General features: G+C 39.7%; 1 protein-coding gene across 2 annotated transcripts in view; it reads right to left on the bottom strand.

Annotated features, from left to right (window-relative positions):
• PEX7 (peroxisomal biogenesis factor 7) overlaps positions 1 to 21,898 on the bottom strand; it is an 84,139-nt gene that overhangs the window by 9,656 nt on the left and 52,585 nt on the right. For both annotated transcript variants that reach the window (XM_087444168.1, XM_004422356.3), the window contains exon 9: positions 12,349 to 12,448. In XM_087444168.1, coding sequence (XP_087300294.1) covers positions 12,349 to 12,448 — 100 coding nt within the window. The remainder of the gene's footprint in view (positions 1 to 12,348; positions 12,449 to 21,898) is intronic.

The following is a 21,898-nucleotide window of genomic DNA, read 5'->3' as shown; positions in this document are numbered from 1 at the left end:
CTTTTGTTTGCCATTAGCTTGGAGTATTTTCTTGCATCCTTTCACTCTGAGCCTGTGCTTGTCTTTAGAATTGAGAGGTTTTTCCTGGAGGCAGCATATTGGTGGGTCTTGCTTTTTAATCCATCCTGCCACTCTCTATCTTTTGATTGGAGAGTTCAATCCATTTACATTTAGGGTAATTATTGATATATGAGCACTTAATGTTGCTGTTTCGTCACTTATTTTCCGGTTCTTTTGCATTTCCTTTGTTTCTTGTCTCATTTGTTTCGGACTGCCAATTCAGTTTGGTTGTTCTGTCTTATGACTCTTCTAGTTTTTTCTTTGTTTATCACATGTCATTTTGTTTTGATTATTTGTTTAGTGGTTACCTTGAGGTTTGTATAAAAAATCTTGTGTATGAGATAGTCCATTATCTGATGGCCTCTTATTTCCTTATACTAAGTCAATTCAATCTCTTTCCTCTTCCCCTTCTAAGTCATTCTTGTTATACCTTATTCTATCTTGTGTTATGGGTGTGTGTTTACAGTGATGAGGTTAGATTTATTTTTGGTGAATTCCTTCCTTTGATCTTTGATTTTGGTATTTAAGTGGTTGCTAACCTATTCCGGTAAAGATCTACTATTTTTCTGATTTTGTCTATCTATTTTTCTCCTTGCTCCAAGCTTTGTATTCCCTTTCTCTTCTTGTTTTCAGGCCTGAGGCCCTTCTTGAGTATTTCTTGTAGTGGGGGTCTTGTGGCCATGAACTCCCTTAGCTTTTGTTTATCTGGGAAAGGTACTATTTCTCCAACATATTTAAAGGATATTTTTGCTGGATAGAGTATTCTTGGCTGAAAGTTTCTGTCTTTCAGTATTTTGAGCATATCATTCTAGTCTCTCCTATCCTGTAAAGTTTCCGTTGAGAAATCCAGAGCCTGATGGGAGTTCCTTTGTACGTTATTTTTTGTCTAGCTGCCCTTAATATTGTTTCTTTGTCATTGACTTTAGCCAGCCTTACCACTAAGTGTCATGGAGAGGGCCTTTGTCTGCTAATATATTTAGGTGATCTGTTGGCTTCACTTACTGGTATCTCCTGCTCCTTCCCCAGATTTGGGAAGTTCTCAGCTATTACTTCCTTGAATAGGCTCTCTGTTCCTCTTTCCCTCTCTTCTCCCTCAGGAATACCTATAATTCTTATGTTACATTTCCTAATAGAGTCAGATATTTCTCAGAGACTTTCTTCATTTCTTTTTAGTCTTAGTTCTCTCTCCTCTTCCATTTGGAGCATATCTGTATTCCTAGCCTCTATAATGCTAATTCTTTCCTCCATATTGTCAGCTCTGTTCTTTAAAGATTCCAGATTCTCCTTTCTCTCCTCCATTGTGTTCTTCATCTCCATCAGTATTGATTGGTTTTTATGATTTCAATCTCTTTTGTGAAGAAACTCCTAATCTCATTGAATTGTTTGTGTTACCTCGTATTTCATTGAGTTTTTTTATGATAGCTGTTTTGAAATCTCTGTCATTTAGGTTATGGATTTCTGTGTCTTCAGGGTTGGTTTCTGGGTGCCTGTCATTTTCCTTCTGGTCTGGTGATTTCATGTACCTTTGCATTGTGGTTCCTGTATTCGCTTTGTTTTTCCTCATCCTGGAAATATCTGGTTTTTTTCCACCCACCGCCACCGTGTGGGGATTAAGGGCTGTGTAATCTGAGCCCCCTATGCTCTGCCCCGGCTGCTTGCTGTGATCGGCCAGCCGCTTGGTCTGGTCTAGTGGGCTGAGCTGCAATGTCTGGCATGCAGGGAGCGGGGAGGCTCTCTCTTTTGCCCACTGGGTCCCTGGTGTGGGGGGCTTCTCACTCGCTCCTCGTTATCCCCTCTCCTGGGGTGCTCAGATGTTGATGGTACCCTTGTAGCAGTTCTGAGTCCTCTGTGTGGGAGTTTCCGACTGGGTGAGAGAGCCTGAAGAGCTACGGTTTCCCCGTAGAGGGTCACCCCTCCCCCCTCTCTGGGAGCCACGTGGACCAGGATCATTGATCTGATGTGGAGGGAGAGGAGTTCTCCTTACCTCTCCCCACCTCCTCCGGAGGCCCCAGCACGTTCCACTCTCAGATGTGCAGCAGTGTGGATCTTTCCAATCTTCCTTTTTGCTGTCTAGGAGTCCGTTGTTGGTCTGTGACTGTTCCTTTTGTTGTATTTTATCGGGGGAAAAGTTTACAGGAAACCTCACTTCGCCATGACGCTGACGTCACTCTCATTATTTTTAATAGGTTTAAAGTTGATGTTCTTGGATTATAACAATTCACAATCATATGAAGTACAAAAGACAATAAAATTTTTTACCTTTTAAAAACATTTCTCTTCCATCCGTTTCCTTCTATGACTAATTAGGTACACTTTTTAGAATCACGTTGATTAACAGTAGTGATGGTGCTAATTCTCATCTTGCTCGTGCCTTTAATGGGGCCATTGATATATTTCAAGTCAAGGACTAACAAAATCATATTTGCATTACGGAAAGCTCTCCCCAGAAGCAGCGTTGAGAGTCAATGGAATGATGGGAAGAGCTCAGAGACCAGTTAGATTACTGCAGTAATTCATAGTGGGAGATACTAATAAATGCTTATCTAAGGCAGTGGGGCTAGAAGGACATGGTCCAGATTTCAGAGATACTGGCGAGGAAAAATTCATACACTTGATGCCCAGTTGAATTTACGGGTGCAAAGAGACAAGGAAACTAAGATGCATTGCCAGGTATCTAGTCTGGCCCCATTATGCAATCAGTTGGCCATGTTAGGAATATTGGAGGAAAAGTAAGCCACCGATGGAGATCACACAGTAAAGGCAACTGGACACATGGGTAAGCATCACTAGCACATAATTAAATGAGACCTTCCAGGGGAAGGTGCATGAAAGTAAGAGGACTCTGAGCTGGATGTTGGAGAATATCCACTTTTGGAAGGATGATAAGGAAGGAACTGGCAAAGGAGATGAAGACATTCAGCAAGGAGATAAGGAAGAGCGCTTAGCATGGTCAGCATTACAGCAATAGCAGGACAAGATCTTTCTTTTAAAAAAATCAAAATTATACAGCTAACAAAGAAAGAAGTCTGAGAGAAGACTAACTTGGTTTTCAGGAGTTGACGGGTGACCTTTTTGGGCTTAACTTCAATCGAATGATGAAAGTGAGACAGATACAGGGGCTTAAAAGACAGTGTTGATTTTTAAAAACTAAAAGCAACAGGTAAATCTACTAATTCTTGATGTCTAATAATAGAAGAGAAACTGAATTTACTGGTAGAAAGGACAGTGGCATCAAGTGAGGTTTGAAAATAGAGAAAAAGGCTGACTGAAGATCTAAAAAAACAGTGGATAATTGAGGAAGCAAAGACGTAGATAAGGAAGCCAGTGAGAAAATTAGGAACCCACTGGAAAGGGGAAAGAAACAGATAGAGCATAAATATTTTGAGGTGACAGGGATGGAAGAAGATACTCATTCTTGTCTATTTTTACAATAAAGTAGGAGGTAAGGTCAAATGTCCAGAGAGTTAATGATATTATGAAGGCTAAGAAAAGATAATGTGGAGAATGGGCTGGAAAATCAAAAAGACTTCAGAGGTGAGTTGGGTAGGACCAAGAGCCCAAATGAAGTCTTTTTGAGAAAGGAATCTGAAGTGTACTGAGTCAGCATTTTTGCTTGGTTTTTCAGAAGCAATGCTCTGTAGTCCAGAGAAAGGAAGAGGAGTGAGAGAGTGGGTGATTCGGGAATGGGACCCAGAGGCAGCAGAGGCTAAAGTGTCAACAGTCCTGGAAGCTCTGGCTGCAAGGGCTGTGCACCGAGTGCAGACGGCAGGAGACACATACCCATTTCAGGAGCACACCAAGACCCTGCAGAGCGCGGCCCAGGGAAAGTTTTATGGCTGGAAAAACAAGCACCTCTTACATAATTCTAAGCTAAAAATTACACAATTATGAAAGCATCAAAGAGGAAACAGCAGAGACTAATGCCTGAGGACACCGGATGCTTCTGGCACACATTCCTGAACTCTAAAGCCAGTCTGTGACAGATGCAGAAAGCATCACCCCAGATCAAAGGTGAACACAGATATCCTAACTATCAATAATGCTAGTCTTCTAAAATCTAACTTTCCAACATCATAAAGAGAATCTTAAAACATTTTTATCCACTGTCAACCTTTAAACCTGATATCTAGGATTGTGAGAATAGGGATTTGAATCAAAACATGAGCTGAATTTTTAAATGATACCTCATTTTTTGTTGTTGTTTCTTTATTTTTTTAAATTGATATATAACTGAATATAACATTATATTAGTTTCAGGTGTACAATATAATGATTCAATATATGTATATATTATTTTTTTTTTTTACTAAAACATCAACAAAGCCAAAGACACTTTTTTTGTGTGTGTGAGGAAGCTTAGTCCTGAGCTAACATCCGATGCCAATCCTCCTCTTTTTGCTGCGGAAGATTGGCCCTGGGCTAACATCCGTGCCCATCTTCCTCTACTTTATGTGGGACGCCGCCACAGCATGGCTTGACAAGCGGTGCATCAGTGCGTACCTGGGATCCGAACCTGCAAACCCCAGGCTGACGAAGCAGAATGCGTGCACTTAATCATTACGCCACTGGGCTGGCCCCCCAAAGATACTTTTAAAAATACCTCTACAGAACTAGTTTAAATCAGAACCAAATCTAAGCATCTTCCACTGAAACAAAATGAAGATATACAAAATTTCTTCTGGCCTGTTTTAAGGAAAAAGCTGTATAGTACCTACATGCTCCTATCATGAATACACTAGGATATTCATTCATTAAAGATTATGTTTACCAAGCATTTTGGGCATCCCAGAAGATAAAGTCATATATGCAACCACAACTATGGAAAACACGCACACACACAGACAACGGCTGGAAGGGTAGTTACCTTTGGGAAGAGAGAGGGCTGAGATTCAAGAAGGAGCACAGGAGGGCTTTCCCGGATGCTGGTGGTGGTCCACACTCTAACCTGAAAGTGTGGTCAGTGCTTGATAACTTACTGAGCTGCACACTTAAAATATGTGCGTTTTCCAATATGGATGTTACACTTCAAATAAAAATTTCTAAAAAAAGGACTGAAAAGAAACATATTAATATGGTATAAGAGAGATTCTTTCTGGAGTGGTGGGACGATGGGCAATCTTTTTTCTTTATTGTAATTTCCCAATTTCGTCATGGGAAAAAAGATAAAATTTATTAAACATACAGAGGTGATATCTTGGAATGAACTAATAATGTCTACCTTAAAAGAGATTAAAAAGAGAAATAACTATCTGCCAAAAGGAATGTGTAGCGATATGTAAACCTGCAGCCAGCTTATAACTACTAAACTAAATATCAATGAGCATTCAAAAGGGCAGAGTTGATGCTGCAGAGCACAGTCAGGAATTCTAAAAATACATTAATACAGAAAATCCAATTATATAATTGGATATATCACAGGTCTAGAATCATAAACCTAAAAACAGAAAAAGGAGATCCAATTTAGAAATAATAAGGGTAAGAGAGAAAAGAGAAAAATGCCAAGACTGTATAAATCATGATCAGAGGGAAAAAAAATCAAAGAAAAATTTTCTGAAGTGAAAGATAACTTCAGCCTGGTTAACAAGAGAGGCATAGGGTATTTCTCAGCAATTATCCTTAAAGAAGGACCCCAGACACATACTTGTCAAGTTTTAGACCTTTACAGACAAGATCTTACATTCTGTCGAGAAGAAAAAAAGGTATAAGAATGCCTTTGGATCTCATTTTTCAGATCTCTAAGAAGGGAGAAGCTAAAAAGAAAAAGGAATGATAAATACAAGAACTCAGATAAATCTCTTTCAAGACAGAGAATATATTAAGACACAGAAGCTCTGTAACGTCAGCAAAGTCCTAGAGTTGAGAAGATCACCACAAGAGACGGCAAATTTGCGAAGGCAGATGGAAAGGTAGGTTCTAAGACAAGAAACTATGAACAACGGGTGAAATTAAATTAACATGCAATCAGTAAACTTGACCACATATTGTGAGAATAAAGTATAAATACGTCAAAAATAACTTAAACTACCAACAATACCAACAAAAGGTTAGTTACTGTGGTAGATTTTAAATGGCTACAAATTCTTTGTGGTGCTCCGACAAGAGGCGGAGTCTCTTTCTCACTTTGTGAGTCTGGGCGGACTCGTAACTTCTTCTGCAACAGAAGGGATGCTGTGTGGCCTCCAAGTCTGGTCCTGGGGATGCTCTGCAGCTTTTGCTCTCACCCTCTTGGAGATTACACCTGCCGAGTGAAGCAGCCTGGGCTCATCTGGAGACACGTGGCTCAGGAGACAACTCGCGCTATACCCAGACGTGCAAGTGAGGCCCTCCGTCTTAGACCACCCAGCCCTAGTGAAGCCACCAGATGATCAGAGTCACGTGAGTGACCCCAGGCGAGACCAACAGAAGAACTGCTCGGCTGAGACCAGCCCAAATTGTTGACTCACAGAACTGTGAGCAAAGAAGATTGTTGTTTAAGACACAAAGTTGTGGGGGAGTTTGTTATGTAGCAATAAATAATAAGTGAGAGAAAAATAGGGAGATGCACCAAGAACTTGATTCTTATTTCCCCTAGAAAGGAGTTTAATGGTACTTGGTAAAAACATAAATTAATAATATAAATAATACTAAGGTCTGTATTAAAATGTGTTAATGTTAGATAAGTAAAAAAAATAAAATAAAAAATAAAAAAATTGGTTGAGATTATCATCTTAGTTTGAAAGGAATAAAAGTTTCAAGTCCAAAACAGAATATAAATAAAATGGAGAAAAAAAGGATAAACTTTTAAAGATAAATTTACAGGGAGAAGAATGGTACAAATTCATCACTGAAAATATTATTACAGAAATTACAGAATATTTCTGTAAAAAATCTTACAGAAAGTAACTAGATCCCAGGACTTGGAGTTAGAAAACCTCTTCCTCAAATCCCAAATCCAATAGGTCACAAATCTTGACCTAGTGAGTTTCTCAAAGTCTCTCACAAATCCATCACTTTTAATCTCTCTTTTAATTTGGGTGTTTAGACCATTTACATTTAATCTAATTGTTGAAATGGCTGGATTTAAAAGTTTACACATATAAGATCATGTCATCTGTGAACAGAGGGAATTTTACTTCCTCCTTTCCAATTTAGATGTCTTTTATTTCTTTATCTTGACTAACTGCTCTGGCTAGGACCTCCAATACTACACTGAATAGAAGTGGTAAAAGCAAGCATCCTTGTCTAATTCCTGACCTGAGAGGAAAAGCTTTCAGTCCTTCACCATGGAGTATGACACTGGCTGTGGGTGTTTCTATAGGACATATATTTTCATTTCTTTTGGGTAGATACCTAAGAGCGTAATTGCTGAGACGTATGGTAAATTTACATTTAACTTTTTAAGAAATTGTTAAACTTTTCCAAAGTGACAGTAACATTTTACATTCCTACCAGCAATATGTGGGAATTTCCTCCTTTTTGAACTACTTTTTTCTTTGAACTTCAAAGATACTATACTTTTGTAGTTTTTCTTCTGCCTCACTGGCCATTCTTTCTCAGTCCTCTTTGCTGGAATTCTCTTCTTTCAGACTTCTGAGCCTCTTCTTCATCTACATACTCTCTCTAGATAATTTCACTCTGCCTCAAAACTTTTAAAATCATTTATTTGCCAAAAACTCCCAAATATGTACCTCTAGCCCTAAACTCTTCCCTGAGGTGGACAAGCCCACATCTAACTGCCTACTCGACAGATCCACTTGAATGTCTAACAGGAGACATCTCAAACATAACTCCTGATTGTTCCTATTCCAAATCATCTCCTCTTCCCCTATCTCAGTAATCAGACCACTGCCCACTTTGTTTTCTAGACCCAAATCTTAGGAGGAATCACTTTCTTGGACCACTTTCTTACACCATACACAAAAATTAACCCAAAATGGATTAAAGACTTGAACATAAGACCTGAAACCATAAAACTGCTAGAAGAAAACATAGGCCATAAGCTCCTTGACACAGGTCTTGGGGGATGGTTTTTCAGAACTGGTAACAAAAGCAAAAATAAACATGTGGGACTACATCAAACTAAAAAGCTTCTGCACAGCAAAGAAAATCATCAACAAAATGAAAAGGCAACCTACTGAATGGGAGAAAATACTTGCAAATCATGTATCTGCTAAGGGGTTAATACTTAAAATATATAAAGAACTCATACAACCCAATAGCAAAAAAAAAAACCTCAATTTAAAAATAGGCAGATCTGTATAGACATTTTCCAAAGAAGATATACAGATGGCCAACAGGTACATGAAAAGATGCTCAACATCACTAATCATCAGGGAGATTAAATCAAAACCACAATGCAATATCATTGCACACCCTGTCAGAATGGCTATTATCAAAAAGACAAGAGATAACAAGTATTGGTGAGAATGTGGAAGAAAGGAACCCTTGTGCACTGTTGGTGGGTATGTAAATTGGTGCAGCCACTATGGAAAACAGTATGGAGGTTCCTCAGAAAACTAAAAATAGAATTACCATATGATCCAGCAATTCCACTTCTAGGCATTTATCCAAAGAAAATGAAAACTCTCATTTGAACAGATATATACACCCCCACGTTCATTGCAGCATTATTTTCAATAGCCAAGACATGGAAACAACCTAAGTGTCGACTGATGGATGAATAAAGAAGATGTGGTATATATATATACAATCGAATATTACTCAGCCATAAAAAATAATGAAATCTTGTCATTGGTGACAACATGGAAGGACTCTGAGGGCATTATGCTAAGTGAAATAAGTCAGACAGAGACAGGCAAACACCGTATGATCTCACTTATATGTGGAATCTACAAAAAACCAAAACCAATAAACAAGCTCATAGATTCAGAGAACAGATTGGTGGATGCCAGAGGCAGGAGGTGGGGGCCGGCAAAATGGGTGAAGGTCAAGAGGTACAAACTTCCAGTTGTAAAATAAATAATTCATGGGGCTGTAATGTACAGCGTGGTGACTATAGTTAATAATCCTGTATATTTGGAAGTTGTTAAGAGAGTAGATCTTAAAAGTTCTCATCACAGCAAAAACAATTTTTTTGTAACAGTATGGTGATGGATGTTAATTAGACTTATTGTGGTGATCATTTCACATACATACAAATATCAAATCATTATGTTATACACTTGACACTAATATAATGTTATATGTCAATTATGTCTCAACAAAAAAAAACCATGAATCAATTTCTATCATTCTTCTCCTTTTAAATCTCCAATGGCTTTATAATGCGATTACAAAGATCAAACCCAGTGTGGTCTACAGGGCCTGCACGACTTGGCCCCCACCCAGTTCCATTCTCTTCCCCTCCTTCATGAGGCTCCAGCCACACCGGCCTCTCTCTGTCCCTCATCCTACCAAACCCACTGCCATCTCAAGGACTGACATTTGTTGTTTCCTCTGTGAAAAACATTCTCCCCTTGGGTTTTTGGCTGGCTGGCTCCATTCCATTATTTAGTTTTCAGCTCAAATTTCACTTTCTCAGAGAGCCTTCCCCAGACCACTCAAGCAAAAGTACCCCTTCCCCGCTTCTCTATCAAATTGCTCCAATTCTGAAGAGCACTTACTACTACATGAAATCCTCTTGTTTGTTTACTTGCTTATCATTTGATTTCTCTCACAATATGTAAGCTCCATGAGAGCAGGAATTTAGTCTGTTCTGTTCACTGCTTTTTCTTAGTGCCTAGAACAAGGACCAGCACTGAGCAGGCACCTGACAAATGTTTATGAATGATGTGATGCATATCACATCACAAAGGAATGAATGCATATTTTCTCTAAGCATCCTTTGCTCCCCTTTATCTTAGCATTTATCACGCTACACTGTAAGTACCTGTCCCACACAGCTGTAGCAGATACTCAATGAATATGACAGAAAGAATCAATGAATGTCAAAAGAGTATTAAGAGAAATAGTAACTATGCAATAATACTTTTAAAAGATTAAAAATATATTAATAATGAATGATGCATTAAATAATAAAAACTCTTCAATATTTCATTTGTATGACCTACAACACATAGCAAAAAATTATAAGAAAAATTGACTAACATTGAAGAGTAGGAGAAACATAAAATTTACTTAATAATCTCAGCCCTCAATTTTTTAAAATATGACAAGTAAACAAATATATTTTCTCAAGTTCTAATGTTGAATAATATGCCATAAATAAGGAGGAAGCAATTTCTTTCATTCTCAGGTACAGCCCCACTCCTCCATCATGGGCTGTGGCATGCTGTGACTTTTGCCTGTTTATGATCTTCCTTCTGTCTCTTCATACCATCAACGTCTACTCATTTTTCATATCTCAGATGAGCCTCACTTCCTTACTGAATTCTTAAATAGGTCAAATAGCTATCCTGATTATGAACTCAAGGAACAATGTGCTCCTCCTTCATAGGCTTGTCACAGCTGTCTGCTGATGTTCATTTGTGAGATTATTTGATATAACAGTGGGCTATATGCTTTATGAAGGCAGGGTCCATGTTTAATTTTTATTTCCCACTGAATCCCCAGTACCTAGCACAAGGTCTGACATAGGAAAATATCTGGGGAAAGAATAAATGAATGAGAGGGAGTGGTCTTGTTTCTAAGGACCCTCCTAATCCCAAGATTCTGTCCCACTCTGAATGAACTCAGCGGAGCTTTCTAGCACAGTTGAACTACACATTATACCAGTGAACCTGCTGCTTATTTAGAGCTTGAAGACCCCTGCTCTCCACTCCCATTTGCTCTCAACAGCAACTATTGCCTTAGTATAAATGGATTTTGGTTATTCAACTGGAAGGGGTGGGTGGCAGTCAGCAGACTACAAACAAAAAATATGGCCTTGTAATAAAATCTCTTATTATTTAAGGATGCATAAAATCTGATTAATAAACCCTCTCAAAACAAAGTTCCTTTCTATAGGGTGGTCTATGTGTGTAGGACTTGGAGAACATCTGGTACTCCTCAGACCCGGGTGAGGCCCCGCTGGGACTGTGGAAGGCCAGGAGGCACGCACGCTGCCTCGGGCCACAGTCCTAGACTCGTGGAGTCTGGGCTGACAGAAACATTGAGAAGGAAAATCTTTATTTAGGGGCCTTTCTTCAGTATCACCACGTTTCAACAGGAACATCACAACTTTTTTATTTAACTGGGATAGCAAACAGGTAAGATTATTTTATTAAAAATCATCTAGAATAAATGTATTTCTCAGAAAGGGAACTAGCTCATTTGAAGCACATTGTATTTACATTAAAGATAATGCTTTTGCACCCATCACTATTTCAGTTTCTTCTCTTCTTAGATGCTATTAAGTCATTTTTAACAATTATTCTATTGTTACTGAGATTATTCTAACATCTAATGAGAATATTTTAAAAAATTATGTCTTAAATTCCTAAAATAAAAAGAAACCCATGTATTCATTTAAACTTAAGAACACAGTAATGAGCAATGGGATTTGCTTTTTGTATAACTTCTAAAATTTATCACAAAAGCATAATTTCTTAGTCATACTCTAGAATTTCCACATATTATTTGTTTCATTGATACATTGCTGCTTTCACAGAGTCTGTGCTATAAAGTGCCTCATCACTCCACATATTCTAGCGTTTCTGACCTCAGTTTACAATTTCCAAAACTGAAACAGCTTAAAAAAACACCCTGAAGAATATTTACAATCCAAAATACTGACTCTCAAGTCCTCAAGAGAACAGAAAGGGGAAAATATCAAGTTTATTCATTAAAACAGGAGCCATTCTCCTCTACTTTGCTCCCCATCTGAAGCTTCCCTCTCTTCCAACATGGGATGTAGAGATGAGGGCGACTGCCCTGGGAAGGAAATGACCTCCCGTCACCTCAGCTTCCTAGTGGGACCACTGGAGCTAGGACCACACACTCCTGACTCCCACCAACCTCTGGGGACAAGCCTTCCCCAATCCCTTCTTCTCTCGTCACCCTTTCCACTGGGAGAGGTCTACTCAGAGCCCTCAACATGACAGGCACAACATTTTGGGGGAAGGTTCCTTTCCCTCTGAGAAAAGTCAGTCTTTCAAGAGGAGAGAGGCACGTCAAGTTTCTAGATACCTCTTCTCCAGTATTTCAAATGCTCAAGTTTATATAGCAAAAGAGGTCAGGTTGATTAAGTAAGTGTCCTTTGTTCTGCCCTAAAGGCACCCACTTTGTTCATAAAAGCAACAACACATGTCACACACAGAGCTATCTGTGAACTGTGTGGGTAGGAAAGCATCATGAGATGGTGCCCATTACCTGAGTAGGACTCTGAAGACTGAAATCCAAACCACAAGTAAACTCCGTATGATGTTCCACTGTTTCAAGAAGAGGGTCAGGCTTGGAAAAGTTCCAGAATCTGTGAATATAAGCAAAAAGAAATAAGTGCCAAAACTACCAAAACATTTATCTAAGAAAAATAGATCTTTAACGTAACAAAGATTTTATCAAAACAGATTCAATCAATTCATAAATGCAGAGCCCCACTACTGATCTACATAAAAAATCTAATTAAGAAAAAAATGTACTCCATTCTATTACATATAAACAAACAAAACAAAATGGGATTATTAATCAATATGCTCTTGTAAAAGAATATTATATTCCCTTTAGTATACCTTTTAGGATGGAAGCTTAACACATTTCAGTAAAATTTCTTTAATATTGCATGAGGACATTGGAGATGAGAGACACTAAGGCTTTTGCAGCAATTTCTAAAAGCATTCATGGCTGTAAAATAAGGATATTGGATTACATGAACTAACATTTTGTGATTTTAAATACTACTTCATTTCTCAAGGATTGATACGAAAAGATCTTAGGTTCAATTTAAATTTCAACAGCAATTCAAATTCTTTAAAAAGAATCTGTTTTCTTTTGAAAATTGCTGTAATCCTGAAACTATCTTTTTTTAAGACACAGCCTTTCTTATAGAGTCCATGTCAATGTAATTTCTAGAGTCAACAAAAATTGAAATATGTTTTCCCAGGCCAATATTAAGTAGTCTATTTATCCTCTATAGATTGGGAGTGGTAATATTTGCCATAATATACCTCTGATTTCTACTGTACAGAGAAGAATTTGGCTCTATTTTCAATACACAAAGTACTATTTTATTGCTAAAGCTTTATTTGCTCATCATCTTTCTTACTTGACTCTAAACACACCATAAAATTGGGACATTCAGAATCATAGAGTCATACCCTAATTCAGCCTCCCTAATGACAGACAACATGGAACACAGCGAAGGTTTGGCAGATCTCTTTGAAAGAGACTAAATACACAGAACCAACAGTCACAGTTTGTTTAACCCGGTGGTATTATTTCCCTAATAAATACAGAGTTGGTCTTACTAAGTTTGAAAAGGATTGTTGCTATGGATAATCCACTGTGTGGGTACAGGAAGACAATGAATAAATAGCTCATTTATCAGATTACTGAAACCTACAAAATATTTAAGGAGAGTGATTTTACTTTTGAAAATTTGCCTGTTCAAACAAGTGATGGAACAAGCTGCAGCCCTTATCAGCAGTCGCAACAGTGGTCTCCACTGTCTTTGCATATTTGCTCCTTTGGGTCTAGAGATAGTGAACTATACTGAAATCTAATTTTTTTAATCTCGATTTTGTTTACATAAGCAAAAGTAAACATGTAATTGTGTAATTTCATTTCTAAAACATAGTTATTCACTGATTTGCATTATTTGAAACAATAATCAAATGATTTTGTATATACCCACTATGTTCCAAGAAATATTCAAAATGGTTTTAAAAATATGCATTTAATATGGCAAAAAAATGAGTTAAAGGAACAGTGAGGGTAGGAAAGGAGACTGTAAACAAACTAGATTCCAGGAAGCTGTACACACTGGACAGAGGACCTCGAGATGCTGAGCCTTCCAGCAGCCAAAGGAAAAAGAGCCCTGAATTCATACTGTCCGCAACCAAACTGCTCCTGAACATCTGAGAAGGAAACTCCCCCGTGGGAGTCCACGGAGAAGAAACTCTCTGCTTACGGAATGAAGGGCACCCTCACGTCTCTTAAGGAAACACGGAGATGCTGTTTCACAGGCTGCTCCTCATGAGTCAACTGCATGACCCCAAAGGGCAGCCTGGTGGAATCATTCCACGGGAAGGTCAAGTTAATGCAGGTATTCAGCGCTCTGACTTCACTCGGGATTTAGATTTTATTTCAACAGAGTAGATGGGCTAAATACTCTTTAGACAAACCATAAAAATTGGTTTCTTTCAGTAGAACTTTTTAAGGATAATAAAAAGCAACAAGGATTCATTTACACCCTCCTGACAAGTTCCTGGAATGTAGTTTTTGCTGTTACTCTGTTATTGTAAGCCAGTTAAGGCTAAGGCTGCACTGGGGACAAGACAGGCAGGCCTTCTGAAAATCAGGATGCCTGATAAGGACACACAGGTGAAATCATCCAACTTCAGCTTGAAAGTGTGAGCAGAGAAGTCACACGTGCAGGAGGGCTGAGAGTCTATTCAAAAAAGTCACTCAATGGGCAGTCAGGGTCCCCCCAGCTCCACACCACAGGGTCATCCCGGTCATAACGGTACCCTGGGAAACGCTAGCAAGTATTTATCTGCATTCTACAAAAAATTCATCAGCCAAAACACATGCTAAAACTCGAGGGATACTACCTGGTGAAGGGAGCATTAGTCTAGTGAGTGACACAAGAGTGCTCTTGGCTGTTACGCAAGCTCTTGGCTCTGAAGGAAAGCATGTAACACGCAAAGTGTGTATTATGGTGCAAACATTATGAGAGGTTCATTTCCAGCAGGATGGCTGACTACGTGCCTAGACCAGCACTCTTACTAAAAGAAACCCTAAAAATCCTAGATAATACACAAAAACAAACAAACACCACCACAAAAACTTCCTGAAAGTATCAGTGAGGAACACTCAGGAAAAAACTGTGTAGACAGAAACCCAGAGCAGTACGTGGAACAATGACGCCAGCTTTTGCCTTGAGAGGATCTGCTAAATAGGGAGATCTCAAGCTTCAGTTTTCTTAACCTCAAGGGGACAAGGAGCCAGGAAAACCAGAAAACTTAATATTAATAATATAAAAATAATTTTCAGTAAACTAAAATATCTTATCAACAATATCAAGTTAAATGCAGTAAACTACACAACCTACATAAGCTGAGAAAACCAAAAGCTAAGCAACGCGTCTATAATTGCTTTTTTAATAACAAAATAAATATATGTATTTCTTTCCTCATTCCCACTCTCTAATGGCAGCACTGTTACAGTTTGATGTGTACACTTCTGGAATATTTCTGTGTATCTTCACCCCAGTTCCACCAGGAAGGGGTGAGTTGCAAGGAGGCAGTGAGCGTTCCTCCAGGTTTTCTCACGTCTGCAGTTAAGAAAGCGGGCAAGGTCTCTCTGCAATCTTCTTCGGACGCAGGGGTCCCATGATGCGCCTGTCACACAAGTCACACAGGCTCCTCTTTATTGGGAGAAGTTAGGCTACATACATCATTAACTAGTCAAATAAGACATATTATTTTTAAGTGAAATGTTTGTTTTGGTCCAGCACATATTCTATTTGGTGCCTTTTTGTCTCTGCTGATGAAATCATGGACTATTTAAGCTCTCTCATGGGAAGTAAATATACTGGACAGGCCTCCAATGATTAAAAATATTACAGAATTGTAGGAACATTTTTCATGTAAATTGGAGATGGAGAGAGAAAAATCCATCATAATATAATGTCTTGGTTGAGTTCCATTTTGCCTTCTGACTCCACAATTCTTTAACAAAGCAAGTATGTGGCACTATGTTCAATAAAACAAAAAAACTATTTCAAAAATTAAGTTGAAAACATTTTTTACTTTAATTTGAAATCTCTATACTAACATTTTTGAAATTTGGCCAATAGACGAATTCAGCAGAAGGCTAAAATATTTTTCAAAGTTCTTCCTTTTCCTTTCCTGTTCTCAACTTATGAGTTAGTCATTAATTCTTAGTGAGTCTTTTCTAACTAGAAAAAAAAGATGAGGAAATGTTTTGGCTACTTTTCAATGCCTTACATGTACATTAATTTTACGTGTGTGGGTTTGTTATTTTTGTTGTTTACAGTGCCTGTAATTTAATTTTTCAGGGACCAGAAGGCATTTTAGGTCCTCTAGTTGTGCCTCGTGGTCATCTTGTGTTCTTTAAATTTTAAGCAAATTGCACCATCGTAATTCCCTCTGTTTGCACAAGAGCTTCTCGTCATTTGATTACTCATTCCTTCACCAATTTGAGTCCTAGCATGTGCAGGTACTGTGCTGAGTACCAGGAGCAACAGAGACAGGCCTCAGCCTTCCTGCCTCAGGCTCACAGCTTGGTGGGATATACTGACATTTTTAAAAATCACAAAAATACAAATGTAATCGCAACTGACAAGAGCCCCAAAAGACAATGCAGGATGACATAAGAATGATGCCCTGAAGAAGTGACACCAAGCTGAAATCTGAGACTTGAGGAGTTAGCCAGGTGGAGAGCAAAGAAAGCAGCCTACCCCTTGTCAGCAGGGAGAATGACGATGTGACAGGCCACAATAGTGTGAGAGAGAGGAGCCTGATGGTGTAACAGAGACAAGCCTGAGGGTGTGGCAGACAGGCCATGACAGTGTGACACAAAGGAGTCTGATGGTGTGACAGAGAGGAGCCTGATGGTGTGTGACACAGAAGAGTCTGATGGTGTGACACACAGGCCATGACAGTGTGACAGGAGGCTGACGGTGTGACAGAGAGGCCATGATGGTGTGACAGAGAAGGGCCTGTGTGATAGGGAGGAGCCTGACGGTGTAACAGAGAGGAGTCTAACAGTGTGACAGAGAGGCCATGAGTGTGACAGAGAAGAGCCTGACTGTGTGACAGGGAGGAGTCTGACACTGTGACAGAGAGGAACCTGACTGTGTGACAGAGAGGCGCCTGACTGTGTGACAGGGAGGAGCCTGACTATGTGACAGAGAGGCCATGATGATGTGACAGGGAGGAGCCTGACACTGTGACAGAGAGGAACCTGACTGTGTGACAGGGAGGAGACTGACTGTGTGACAGAGAGGCCATGACGATGGGACAGAGAGGGGCCTGAGGGTGTGACAGAGAGGCCATGACAGCGTAACAGAGAGGGCCCGGGAGCTGGGGCAGGGGAGGGGAAGCAGGGCAGGGTCACACAGGTCTTGTAGGCCATGTGAAGAATTTGGGATTTTGTTGTGTAAAATACACACACACAGATACACACACACACACACACACACACCCTGAATGGTTTTAAGCAGTAGATTTATATAGTCAGTTTTGCCTTCTTTGAAAAAATTTTAATAAACTTTCTTATTTTCAAAGAGTTTTAAATTTACAGAAAAAAACTGTGAAGATAGTACAGAGAATTCCCATACAGGATGACCTCGTACAGTGTGGTCAGCTTTGCCTGTTAAAGGTGTCCCTGGCCACTGTGGGGAGAATGAACTTGAGGGATCAAGAGTGGGTGTGGGGAGATCATTGGTCCCAAAAGAGGAGACGGCAGCTTGGATTTAAGGTGGTAACAGTGAAGATGAAGAAAGGTAGATGGATTGGAAATACATTTAGGTGGAAGAATTAGTAGGGCAGAAAAATCAAGAATGATTAATGGAACAGAAAAAGTCAAGAATGATTCCCATGTTTCTGGCTCCTATCGTAGTACTTATAACACTTGCATGCATTTATTTATTTACAGACGTATTTTCCTCTAATGGGCCCTAAGCTCCTTGAATTCTGGGACAGTATCCTGGTCTTCTTTGTGTCTCTTGCATGTATAAAAGTGGACAAAGAATGTCTCATGAATGAATGAATGAACAAATAAATAAAGTAAATGAGTATATTAAGGACAAGATAAATAAAAAGGCCAATCTAACAAATAAGGTACCTTTTAAATCACCTACAGACATGGTTTCCAAATGATGGACCAAAGACTCATTATATCAGACATGTAGAACATACACAGTCCTCAGCTTTGCTGAAGAACTTTTTCCCGAAAATTCCAATTGAGTAGATCTGTATGGAATCCAGAAATCTCTTCCCAGGAAATGCTGATGCTGAAAGAGCTAGGTTTGGGAATCACCATCTAAAGCAGTACTTCTCAGCCTTATCTCAACAGACACAGATTTGATAAATTCCCATTAGAAACAACAGTGATTTCAGGCAGAGAGAGAGGTGAAGGGAAGAACTGATAGGGCAGTGGTTCTCAACGTTGACTACAGTGGAATCAACTAAGAAACTAAAAAACACCGATGTGTGAATGCTACCCCTAGAAATTCTCATTTAATTGGCTTGGCGTATGTCACAGGCATTGGGAGGTTCAAATATCCTCCAAGTGACTGTAATGTGCAGCCAGATTCAGAAGGTCGGAGTGTGGCTCTAGAATTTGCTTTACAACAAGTTCCCAGATGCTGATGTTGCTGGTCCCAGGACCACACTTTGAAAACCACTGATCTTGACAGTTGCTACTGGGAAGAATTTATGAATACACTATGGCTCTAGCCACTAGCGAAGGCAAAACTTTGGGGAGGGACAAATATATTAGAAGCAAAAGACGGGCAATGATTTTCACAGGAAAAGTAACACTATTATTTCATATAATTTGATTAACTCAGCAGACTAGGTATAAAAGGATGCTATCTTCTTTATTGCTAAAAAACAACAAAACAGTATCAGTGTTAGCTCCAGCTTCCCAAAAATAAAAGACAAAGATGACCCAAAACTGAGTTTCTCACTTTACACAACCCATCTTCAGCAAGAAAGACCAGCACAGTCTGCATGGTGCTCTCCCATTATCTTATAGACTTTTGATCAGATCCAAAGGGATTATTCTCATTACAGAGATGAGGAGAATATGCTCAAAGAAATTAAGCAATCCATGGTGACAGAGCTAATAAATGGCAGCCCCAAAGCACAGACTCTACTGGCATCATGTCAAGTACTTTTTCTACTGATGCTGCCATTTACTTCTTCTCTAGGCCTGGGCCACGCCAGGGAATCTGGAATATACGTGGGCAGGATCTGGGATTCTTCATGCAGTTTTTTTTTTGTGTGTGTGAGGAAGATCAGCCCTGAGCTAACATCCGTGCTAATCTTCCTCTTTTTGCTGAGGAAGACTGGCTCTGAGCTAACATCTATTGCCAATCCTCCTCCTTCCCCGCCCCCAAAGCCCCAGTAGATAGTTGTATGTCATAGTTGCACATCCTTCTAGTTGCTGTGCGTGGGACGCAGCCTCAGCATGGCCGGAGAAGCGGTGCGTCGGTGCACGCCCGGGATCCGAACCCGGGCCGCCAGCAGCGGAGCGCGCGTACCCAACTGCCAAGCCACGGGGCCGGCCCATGCAGTTTTGATTAACACCCTGGAAGGTCAGATGGACCTGGACCATGTCAGGCTTCCCTCAAACTCTTCAAACTACATAGAAAATTCCACAAGCCAAAGCCCACGCCAAGACTCCATCAGTCTGCCAACTTACATTTAAAACCAATACCTAAGGAAATTACGAGCCAGAATAAGTCTGGAGTCTAGGAACTTTCCTTTCTCTCTTCTAATACTTTTATACACACTTACTGCACCCTTTCATCTACCTTCGGCCTCTTCCTGACTTAGTATCACTCACCTGATCAGCTCTTTCTGTAACCTCACAGATTCCCACCCTTTTGAAGTGAATCCCCCAAGCAGAAGACGTGGAATCATGGGCTTAATATTTCATCATCTGTATTGCTTTTGGAGGGGATTAAAAAATAGAAATTGTAGACTAGCAAAACAATTTTATAAAGAGCTAAACTTTCATCCATTAACTCAAAAATACTTAATGAGTGCTAATGCTCATTTATTTGCACGATTGGATTGGAGAGTTGTTTGGTTTTTTGCTTTTGGAACTGATAATAACAAAAATAAAGTTTAAAACAGAAAAACACTTGCCTGCTAAATGAAGAATATATGATTAATTTTGAAGGATTACTGAATATTTTTCAAAGATGACTTTTAGTACACTCAATAACAAATATCCAGAAACCATATCATATTTACAAATTTTCAAGGTTAAATATGATAAAATTCTAGACTTAAGCTTCTGTATCAAAATGAATTAATTATAATATTTCAATTAAAACTTTAATTAGATCAGGGCCGGCCCCGTGGCTTGGTGGTTAAGTGCGCGCGCTCCGATGTTGGTGGCCCAGGTTCGGATCCCGGGCGCGCACCGAGGCACCACTTCTCCGTCCATCCTGAGGCCAAGTCCCACATACAGCAACTAGAAGGATGTGCAGCTATGACATACAACTATCTACTGGGGCTTTGGGGGGAAAAAATAAATAAATAAAATCTTTAAAAAAAAAAAAACTTTAATTAGATCAGTATTTTAGAGGGTTGACTCCACTCCATCACAATAGACAGTAAGCCCAGGAACCACACACCACAAAGCCTAGCGTACTTTGACAAATTAAAGAACATCATTAGCTGATGGAAGGCTTGCTCTGGGAGTGTTTATGGCTGCAGTCCACAGGGATGCAGGATGACTTTCTTAAGGATGTTACACATCAACAAGAGTAGAAAAAGGAAAAAAGAAAAACTCCCATAGGGTTTGTTTACTGCTTACTGGTACAGAGTGAAGAACCATGAAATAATTTTGCAATAAAGTTTCAAACAAATATCTGACTAGAAAATAAACAAAACAGTAAGAACTCTATCTACATATGAAATAGCATCAATGTCTCAGGGATAAGGATAGTCCATGTACATCTGAACTGTAACTGGCACCAAAACGTGGCTCCCTAGAGCAAAAGAGCATTCGTAGATGTACAGATGACGACGTGGTCAGGAGGGTGCAGCAGAACTCCACCTCACACCTACAGGCTGACGAACACTGAACTTACAGCCACGTCACCACCAGATACTTGACGTCCTCATCTCTGCAGCTCAGCAGAGTGGGTTATGAATAAACGTCTGCACAGCGTGTGAGGATCTCCTTGACTGACCAATGCTCTCCTCATCAGAGGACAGATTCAGTGAGGGGTGAGGGGAGAAGGGGACAGACACCGACAGAGGTGGAGAGAGAAACAGACAGAGCAAACTAAACACTTCTATTTCTTTTCTGTGACTGCACCTGAAAGCTGGAGGGGAAAAAGAAAACAAAAGTCAGCCTGCAGAAAGGGGACAAGGGGACGAATGATGAAGCAGACACTCAGAGCGAAACAGCCTCAGTCTCCCTGAAGCCCCCGCACTCCCACCCTTGGGCTCTGGGGCTCCCACATCCTGAGAAATATTTCCCCTTTCTAGTTAAGCTGGCTCAAGATGGTTTCTGTTTACACACGAGGGTGCAGGCATGCACAGAGGTGTGCCCTAAATGATTCAGTGGAGAAAGATAAAGGACTCTGCTGAATTTTGCTGAAGATGAAAATAGACTAATAATTATTGTTTTTCATTCTCTGTAAGGTTTATTCCATTAGGTCAAATCTCTAAGAATTCCATTTTAGAGTATTATTTAGTGTTGCCACTGTCTAGAGTGGGGTTTCAGGACAGACCTCAGGCTGAATGATGTATCCCCAAGTTCTCAGAGGTCAGAGTAAACTGCTAACAGTTGACTGGCAGGACCCAGTTGATCTAAGCAAACAGGCTTACTACGTGTGCAAATAATTAAGAGAGGGAAACAGTGAGATTTTTCTGCTCGATTACCTTTTTCTTAAAAACTGTAATTGCACAGATTAGAGTCCACCAATTCTACAGGGCTTATAATAGAGCACAGCAGCTTCCTGCAGCACTCCCTCAACCCTTCACCTCAG

This window comes from Ceratotherium simum, chromosome 19, assembly GCF_057802395.1.
Source record: "Ceratotherium simum simum isolate JZ-2026a chromosome 19, ASM5780239v1, whole genome shotgun sequence".
Taxonomy (NCBI): domain Eukaryota; kingdom Metazoa; phylum Chordata; class Mammalia; order Perissodactyla; family Rhinocerotidae; genus Ceratotherium; species Ceratotherium simum.
Note: the sequence above shows the minus strand (reverse complement) of the source record. Positions and strands in the feature narration are given on the sequence as shown.